This window comes from Prenolepis imparis, unplaced genomic scaffold (genome assembly GCF_030444845.1).
Source record: "Prenolepis imparis isolate NDT839.2.m4 unplaced genomic scaffold, iyPreImpa1.0 SCAF_10, whole genome shotgun sequence".
NCBI lineage: Eukaryota > Metazoa > Arthropoda > Insecta > Hymenoptera > Formicidae > Prenolepis > Prenolepis imparis.
In genome coordinates, this window is record NW_028141168.1 from 5,842,907 (window position 1) to 5,853,186 (window position 10,280).

Here is a 10,280-nt window from a genome sequence, read left to right on the forward strand (position 1 = left end):
TCGCATCATAGATACTTATACATATAATATATTATCTCATAAAAAATATCAAGCAATATATATGCGATCGCGATTTCAATCCTATATATATACATAAATATTTATACACAAATAAATAAAACAACGATTATTTTTAGTACAGTGTGACTTTTTCGCCACAAATTTTGTAAACAAACAAAACTTTAGAATATCGAGCAGATAAATGCATGTATAAATGCATGTGAGGGTTTAAATGAATGAGTGAGAAATTCTCTCTCTCTCTCTCTCTCTCTCTCTCTCTCTCTCTCTCTCTCTCTCTCTCTCTCTCCCCCTCTCTCTCTTTCTTCCCTCTCTTTCTCTCCCTCTCTTTCTCTCCCTCAAACCTCAACAACTCCAATCTTCGACTCCGATGCGATCGCAAGTGAGATATGTGAATAAAGATGCGATTTCGCTAACAATAAATGTTTTATTCGTTGGAGCTCGACCTTGGAGACATCGTAGGATTCGCCTCGATTCGCGTTCATCATGTTTACTTATCGAGCCTTGCTGTTCAGTTTTGTGGTCGAAAAAATAGCGGCGACTGGGTCGCATAGGTTATTGATAGTACACATATGATATGCTGTAATAGCGATTTTTTTGATAGGTATATATACATGATAATTATTGTTTCTTAAATTAAACTATGGGAAAACACGTGACATTATTTATATATATATATATATAAAATAAAAAATAAAACTCTTGTTTTATTCCGTCAAGTTATTTAAATATTTATCAAAGTTAATCTATTTAGTTATTTTATAATAATTTTATAATAATCTTAATAATTTTAATTATTTTAATAATTTATCAAATATTAATCATGTGCTCAGATGTATGTTGTTATTATTATTTGCAGAAATCGACAGAAAAGATGCATCAAAGTATTCAGCTGTATAGATGAAGACACGCAATAATTTGATATAAATATGGTGGGAAATATTTATGAAATACTCCCGTCCTATCATCACTCCAGCGGGAGGGAGATGTGCCAATGGCTGGCGCATGTCAAGCTGTCGAGGATAATAATTTTAGCATCCGTAGTTTTATTTATTGTGCCATTATTCACTCATTATTATCTATCCAAGGTACGTTGAGGAAGTGGATGGAGAGCTTTCAAGATTATGACTCTCTCTGTGCGATGTTTTACATTAACTTTGAATTTATTTTCAGGTGGAATCCAATGCTCCAGATAGGGATATATATAGGACATTTTCAACTCTGGAAGCCTTTGAAGATTTCTCATCTCTGAAAGCATCGCAATTGAAGGTGCGAATAGAGGAAATGTTTCGTATAAAGATTTCAGTGAGCAACGAATTGAGAGATCTAGGCGCTAAAAGACAGAGACTTCAAGGTGAAGTCAATAGTTTGACGCAGAAGATAGATGAATTAAAGCAAGAGTTATTGCATCAACAAACAGATCTCGACAGGTTGAAAATAAGCGTGGAACAAGCACAGGTAGCGCAGAGAGAGGCAGTTGAAAGGAATACGCCGGAATTGGCGCCTCCTAAGAGAATATTGATTAATACTGTTCCAGTTATATTACCCAGTACAGATCCGCGATCGTGTAAAATGTATAATTGTTTCGATCATAGTCGTTGTGCGCTGACGAGTGGCTTTCCGGTGTACTTGTATGATCCGGATCAATTCCCAATAGTTAATCCAGGATGGGATGTAGATGGTTTCTTAAAAACGACCATTAAACAAACATTAGGTGCGTAGATATTTATACTTATATAGGTATTTAACAAGCTGTGTAATTGAAGACATTTTTGTTCGATAAATTGTTTATTTTTACTAAATTAATATAATATTTAATAATTTTATATTATATTTATATATATTATATTATTAATTATATATTAATTAAATATAATAATATATTAAATATAATGAATAAAATATAAATATAATATTTATAATATATAATATTTTTGTTATATAGGGTACAATCCGCATCTTACTAGAAATCCGAAAGAGGCCTGTGTCTACATAGTTTTAATTGGTGAAGCGTTAAGCTCTCAACAAAAGAGCAATCAACGTTACAACAAGCCTTTAGATATAAAAAAATTGCACGCACTTCCCCATTGGGGCGGAGATGGTAGAAATCACATATTGTTGAATCTCGCACGGAGAGATTTGTCTGCGGATTCTGGGAATATTTTTAGTAATCTGGATACCGGAAGAGCAATGGTGGTGCAATCGACATTTCACAGAAATCAATTTCGCGATGGTTTCGATTTAATCGTTCCGCCAATTCTGGGACCACCTGGTGGGGATGTTTGGCAGGAATGTGCACAAATGCTGCCTGCGAGAAGGAAATATCTGTTGTCCTTTCAAGGAGAGATGAGAACCTTCAAAGGCACCCCGATGACACATCAAATCGACGACTCGGACGTAGATCTGGAAAAATTAGCGGTCGACGATAATAATATAGACTCATTTATCATTCAACATTTGAAGGATATGAGCAACGGAGTGACCTTGGATAAGTTTTATATTCAATTCGAATGTATACCAGCCTCTGTGGAAAGTAAACCCGCGGAGACTCTCGACTGGTCGCTCTGCGGAACTGATTCGTCCAGAAGAGCCATACTAAAAGAATCGACATTTGCATTGATCTTAGCTCCCAGCAATGCTACATTATTAACTACTTCGTCCATGCAAGCGAGATTGTACGAAGCATTACGCGCCGGCTCGATACCGGTTATCCTCGGCGGTGATCAGATCTTGCTTAATTATAATGAAGTTATTACTTGGAGAAGAGCCGTCATCTTTTTGCCTAAGGTAATTTTTCATCGTAGTATTGCTAAATTGGATTCCCCCAGTATTGAAGTAAAGTTGATAAAAATATTATTTTAGGCCAGAGTGACCGAAATGCACTTTCTATTGCGCGCTGTTCCTGACAACGATCTTCTGCATATGCGAAGACAAGGTAAACTGATATGGGAACGTTATATGAGCACCGCTCAAGGTGTGGTGGATACTACCATAGCTGTAGTCAGAGACAGACTTGGTATACCTCCGTTACCAGCGTCTCAAACACCTAGTCCTAGTGTTTTTAATGAAAGCTTTGTGGTATGTATATTTTAACGTGACAAAATAAGAAGATTCGATTATACAGGGTGTCCCAAAGTCCTGCAACAGTCAATATCTCGAAAACAAAGGCTTTTTGAAAAAAATGTTTAAAATAAAACTTGTTGGGCTTTAAGTGACCCATTAAATAGTAATATAGTGTGATTATAAATAGCATTGTTAAGGCCATGTAAAATTTACTTTGAAATTTTTTAATAGAAACCCCTATTTTTGATTGCACATTCTTGTAGCTTAAAAAAATTTCAATATTACTACTTAATGCGCCACTTAAAGCCCTACAACTTTTATTTGAAACATTTTTCGCAAAAAGCTTTTGTTTTCCAGATATTTAACTGTTGCAGGACTTTTGGGACACCCTGTATATATATATATATATATATACATAATCCAATCTTCTTATTTTGTATTCTATATATGTATATTAATATAAATGATATATTAATATATTTAATATATTTTTAAAAGCCATTAAAGTCGGACAGCATCATTGCCGAGCCTGAAGCAGAAGAGAGTTTAGGTCCTTTGGAACCGCCGTATCCATCTCCTGCTTTCAAGAGAAACTATACAGCATTATTGGTTCAAGGTCATGAAATTTGGAATGATTGGATGGATCCGTTCAATTTGTATCCACAGCTACCTTTCGATCCCACTCTTCCTAGCGATGCGAAATTTCTCGGTAAGATCACTCTTTTTAAATGTTGTGCGTTACTGTGAATTTTATTTAATCATATTATATTTTTTATATCTTTATATATAGGCTCAGAAGTCGGCTTTCGGCCTATTGGCAAAGGTGCCGGAGGTGCCGGGAAAGAATTTAGCGAGTCATTAGGAGGAAACTATCCAAGAGAACAATTTACAATTGTAGTACTGACGTACGAGCGAGAACAAGTTCTCATAAATTCGCTAGCGCGTTTTTACGGCTTGCCTTATTTGAACAAAGTACTGGTAGTGTGGAATAGTCCGAAACCACCGGCGGAAGATCTCAAATGGCCCGATATCGGCGTTCCAATAAATGTAATATATAAGCGTAATTTATTATTTCCTGTAGAACGTGACTCTTTCTGAAAATCACATAAAAATACCTTTCAAATCTGCCCGAGCAGGTTATAAAAGTTCCAAGGAACAGTTTGAATAATAGATTCCTTCCATTCGATGCAATTGAGACAGAAGCCGTCCTTTCTATTGACGACGATGCTCACTTGAGACACGATGAGATCATGTTTGGTTTCAGGTAAGCCGATTTTATACAGTCTTATCGATCAATGTACATATATAGAATCTTTGATATCCATTACGTGCATATTTACAGAGTATGGAGGGAAAATCGGGATCGCGTAGTTGGATTCCCTGGCCGTTTTCACGGATGGGACCAGAATTATCATAACGCTTGGAATTATAATTCCAATTATTCTTGCGAGTTATCCATGGTCTTAACCGGAGCTGCTTTCATCCACAAACATTATACATATCTATATACATATTGGTTGCCGCAGTCAATAAGAGATAAAGTTGACGAATATATGAATTGTGAAGACTTAGCTATGAATTTCTTAATATCTCATCTTACGAGGAAACCACCAGTTAAAGTAAGATTATTATATTCAATAATATGAAGAGAATAATTATTTAATGCTACATTATTTTCTCTCTCTCTCTCTCTCTCTCTCTCTCTCTCTCTCTCTCTCTCTCTCTCTCTCTCTCTCTCTCTCTCTCTCTTTCTAAATCTTAAATCATTTTTTTAATCTCTTGATTCAAATCATATTTTAAATCTCTTGTTGCAATTCTTGTTTCTATTTATATTCTAATAAAAGACATTACAAATTTACATAAATGTATTAATTTATGATTTTATATAATATTCATCTGTGCATTTAGGTAACATCACGTTGGACATTTAGATGTCCGGGTTGCCCCGTTTCACTTTCAGAAGACGATACACATTTTCAGGAGAGACATAAATGTATTAATTTCTTCTCACAGGTAAGCAACAAATTTTTAATAATTAATTATATTAGTAAGTTGAGACAATATAGTGCACATTATTCATGATTGATGATCTTAGGTTTTCGGCTATATGCCTCTATTAAATACACAATTTCGAGCGGACTCTATACTATTCAAGACACGAATACCACATGACAAGCAAAAATGTTTCAAATTTATATGAAGAGAAAGTGTGTGTATAGAATTTTTGTGTAGGTATTGTAGAATAAGATTTATATGACTTTACAATTTTATGCAATTCTAAACTATGATACAAGACATTTTACAAAATGTGTGTGCTTTTTTTTCTTTTTAAGTGTAATCAGTGTTGCAATCTGAAATATTTAGAGCTCCAAAAGGACAAATTTTGTAAATATGATCAATATATTATATATATTTTAATATATACTATATTCTACAATATAGTATATTTTATATTATACTATATTTTATAATATAGTATATAATTGAATTATACTGCCGTGATATTACACACATTTTATACATACATACATATATATATATACGCATATATACATATGTATATATGTGTATTATATATAAATTATGTGTAATGGGGGGAAAGGGGTGTATTACAATCAAAATAATGTACATATATTAAGATAAAATTAGGAAGATAACATAATTTTTTAATAACACAAGTAAAATTAATTATAACAGCTACACAAATGAGGGGAAACAATTTATGTATCTTTATATTTCATTATATGTATAAATACTTTGTAAAAAAAATCTCTATAATTAGCTACTTTACAATTGATCTAGAAACATCACATCTATCTGTCTATATTATATTTTATTTATTTTATTTGTTATTATTTTTATAGTTTTTTTAAATTATGGCATTTTAAACATCATGTAATAATCACTAAGAATATCAACATATGAAATTGTTGCTACGATATGTACAATATTTACAAATAGCGTAGATTTATTTTATACATCTATATTTAATATAAAAATAATTTTCTTATATAATTTTTTGTATAAGAAAAAGATGATTGTAAAGAGCAATTAGATTTTTTAATTTATTTAAAAAAATATTTTTATAAGTCGCATGTTTTTAAGATAAAAGTGTAATTTGATAGATGTTAAATACAGAATTTGTACATATGGAATACATTATTTTATATAGGAGATAGATTGAATATAAATTTTGTCTTCTAATCATATGAGATTAATAATGAAATATAAAGAACATTGCACAAAATGTATAGATAGTGATCGAGTAATGTAAAAGTTTTGAAATCTGAAAAAATTTTCTATATTTTCCTTTTATTTTTTGAAAATCATATTTATGACATAATCAAAGTTGCAAATGGTGTTTATGCAGCAATACTCGATTTTTTCTATATTATAAAAATTATCAAGACAAGAAATAGAAAATTTTTTTAAAATATCAAGATTTTTTTTATAGATCTGTATGTCCTATCTCTATTATTTTTAGTATGTATCTTTTATATTTTTAATATTCGTGATATGTAATAGTATATTATTATATGTTTTTTTATATATAATATTGAGATACATATGTGCCAACATTTCATTATTTATGTATGTAATACGCATAGAAAAATTACATACATTAATAAGTTTTCTTAGATATTGTAAAAAAATAAGTTTTTGATTATCTGCTCTATAATCTGAACATATTTTTTTAAATTTATTTATTTATAGAATAAATATAATTTTATCAATATTATATATGTAGTAATTTATGTACAAGTAATTTTACTATTAGTGTAAAGTAATTTACGTGCAAGTAATTTTACTATTAGTGTAAAGTAATTTACGTGCAAGTAATTTTACTATTTTTTAAAATTGAAACATTTATTCATTATATTGTAATATTACCAACGAATAGAGGAACATTTTTCCAATATAATTGCTGATGTAAAGAATTTCATGTAAATTATTAATATAAAGAATTGTTCTATAGAGGCTCTATTTGGTGTGTTTGTGTTGTATTTTATATATTGTAGCGTGCAAACTAGACGTCATTCTTTAATTCTTAAATATCGCGAGGTAAAAGCGCGCACACACACACACACACACACACATATATATATATATTTATGTCAGCTAGATTCTTTGATCTATTCATTCAATTTAGAAATAAAAGTGAAAAACCGTTTTCCGTTAGAATATAAAATAAATTATACGGAATTACATTCGTATTGTAACGAATGTAAACAGGTTGATTTATTTTTTTTTAATCAGACTTCATCGATTGCTTATCGTATTCTAAATAGACTGCTTACACCTTTTATAAAGTAAACGATGCATAAATAAAGCATGAAAAAATATGTTTAAAAAATATGATTTATTTGGCATATATAAATTAATGACAAAATACATAAATTAAAGAGAAAAGATGATATACAAAATTATCATAGAGAGAGAATAAAAAAAATTTACATCACATTTTGTGCGATTTATTTTAATTTAATTATACTTAATTACTTTAATTATTTAAATTGTACGCTTTTAATCTGCTATTTTAGTGCAAAAGATACACTCTGCGTGTGTTAAAATATATTTAAAATTAATTGTCACGTTACGCAAACATATTTCGTATCTCGCGAGTAGTAAGTGACCGCATGTACGAGACATGTCTGACGGGCGAGTAGTAAGTGTCAACAGTAGTCACGTGCGAGTGCGAGTGGCCAGGCGCGCAGTAGTAATGTGCCGTTATGCAGCACCTTATATCGAGCGACTACGTTAAAGTATGTTATGTATTTGGTATGCTGCTCAACAATGACTATGATATTAATTTACATATTTGTATATTCACGTAAATGCGTAATAAAATCACGATTGTATAATATTACGGGAATTACGGAGCGCAAATTACTATTATGTGATTACAATGACGTCAGAAGGAATTCAGATTTCACACGGTTCGTTAAATTTGTTTTAATACACAGAAAGATAAATAAATAAATATTATTTATTTATCTTTAAAAATAAAAATTATTTATAATAAATAAAAATTATAAATAAAAAAAATTGTAAATAAAATTGTATTTCAACGTGCAAAGATAAATAAAAATTATTTATAATAAATAAAAATTATAAATAAAAAAAATTGTAAATAAAATTGTATTTTAACGTGCAAAGATAAATAAAAATTATTTATTCATCTTTACACGTTACTTATTAAATTGTTCTATAATGAAATTTAATAAATATTATTTATTTATCTTTAAAAATAAAAATTATTTATAATAAATTAAAATTATAAATAAAAAAAATTGTAAATAAAATTGTATTTTAACGTGCAAAGATAAATAAAAATTATTTATTCATCTTTACACGTTACTTATTAAATTGTTCTATAATGAAATTTTAAGGTTGATTGATTATTTGTGTAATTTTAGAGATGTGTACGACTATTTTATTATGTATAAGGTTTCTCTCGATATTTTTGCGTGAAGTTTGTCCGTTTCATCGATGAAGAAAAAAAGAAGCTTTAGAGAAGATACAGCCAAAATCTGGGTGACTCTCATATGCGAACATAAGGGCGCCACGTGACGTACCGGACTATACAAAACTTTAGCAATGTCGAAGGAATGGCGCGCACCGACCGTTTCGGAAGTTTCTACGATCTTGGAGATTTCACGGTGTTCCCGGGAGGTGATTTATCGAGTATTTCACGTAAAACTATACGAAGTAAGTAGTAAATATATACCGCCTCTCTATATGTTAGTTTTGTGCACGCTATTTTCATGAACGCTATACATGGTTAGAAAATTATGAAGTTCATTTATAATGAAACCTTTGGAAAAATTTGGAACACGAGCTCTTTTATGCGCATAATATTTTAGATTATAACAATAAGATTAATATATAAATTGTATATATATTAATATTACAGATTTTTTATATTATATATTATTATATATTTTTTATTATGTGTGTGTATTAATATAAAAATACATACATATTTTTATATTAATGCATATATGCATAAATATATACATATTTTTTTATATTATATATATATTATATATATTTTCTCTTTCTCTCTCTTTCTCTTTTTAATACAACTACATTAATTTTAACAAGTATATTAGCTCTTACAAAATAATTTAAATTAATAATTTATGTGATTTAATTATTGCTAAAGTTCACGAAAAATGTTATAACAAAAATAGTTCATCAATCTGGGACAAAATCAGCTGATTAAGACATGTAACGAGGCAAATTGACAAGTATTAACAAAATTCGAGAAAAAATAGAAAAATCAATGTTGAAAATTTTATTTTACACTCTCGAAGTGAATTCGGATCACTTTACAATGTATAAACGAGATAAAGAATGAAACATTTTTTTTTAAACAAACTAAATTTTAGAGAAATCTCGTCGATTCTTTTTCTAAAATATTAAAGTGATCTCCGGTGCTTGGATCTCTTTCAAATACAGCCGCGTGATTGCGATCCTCTCCGAAGTTGGCCCCAGATTGGTCCGTCCGTCGATCAATACGGTATTTTCCGCGACGTAAGTCTCGTCCCGTCTGCCGATTGGTCAGGACGTACGCCGCAATCCGATTATTTATTAAGCTCGCGGCGGAGGTGCAATATTCGGTCGGTCGGGCATCTCGTTTCGTTCGCCAAGTGCGAAAACGGCGATCGTGATCGACGCGTTTAACCGCCGATTACTATTGCATGAACAAATGCGGGACGAATCCCCGCTCGAACGACGGGGTCGTATACTTTGAGAAGCGTCTTTCCGCTTTCAATGACCTCCCACCCCTTCTTCCGTCCTCTCTTCGGCATCGGACGTCATCTGCACGAAACCAAAGTTCGTACACACGCCGGATGTATATATATATAGGGTACTATAAATATCTTCTTTATTATAGATTCTTCGGGAGGCTTTTTTTTTTAATTTTTACTCGTGGAAACATCATTATAAGAGTCATTTTTATTTGAATAAATTGTTCGAAACTTTTCATTGCATTCATTATCTCAGTGATAACTCCTGAATATTAAAATGAGTCTGTTTTAAAGTTAAATGGAGACTGGAATTCTTTTGTATGTTTTTATACATGCGAGGGAAATTTTGAAAGTTAGTGTGGCGGCAATTTTCAAATTTCAAAAATTGACCATGTATCATAAAAACCATACTGATGTCTCTTTGACATTAAAAATCATTATTAT

General features: G+C 30.6%; 1 protein-coding gene across 1 annotated transcript; it reads left to right on the top strand.

Moving 5' to 3' along the window:
* Positions 1-347: 347 nt before the first annotated feature.
* On the top strand, positions 348-8,133 carry Botv (tripeptidyl-peptidase 2). The gene is made up of 11 exons (XM_083048180.1): positions 348-622; positions 878-1,106; positions 1,192-1,732; positions 1,964-2,805; positions 2,881-3,096; positions 3,580-3,790; positions 3,872-4,128; positions 4,218-4,345; positions 4,424-4,700; positions 4,990-5,094; positions 5,177-8,133. The coding sequence occupies exons 2-11, from the start codon at positions 948-950 to the stop codon at positions 5,279-5,281; spliced, it is 2,841 nt and encodes a 946-aa protein (XP_082904306.1). The 5' UTR covers positions 348-622; positions 878-947; the 3' UTR covers positions 5,282-8,133.
* The last annotated feature ends 2,147 nt before the right edge of the window (positions 8,134-10,280 follow it).

What these genes read in the sequence shown, in the direction of transcription:
- Botv (XM_083048180.1), top strand. Translation starts at nt 948, where the DNA reads ATGGTGGGAAATATTTATGAAATACTCCCGTCCTATCATCACTCCAGC. An exon ending in GAGATCATGTTTGGTTTCAG is followed by an intron (nt 4,346 to 4,423) that starts GTAAGCCGATTT and finishes GCATATTTACAG; the next exon opens with AGTATGGAGGGAAAATCGGG. An exon ending in CGAGGAAACCACCAGTTAAA is followed by an intron (nt 4,701 to 4,989) that starts GTAAGATTATTA and finishes CTGTGCATTTAG; the next exon opens with GTAACATCACGTTGGACATT.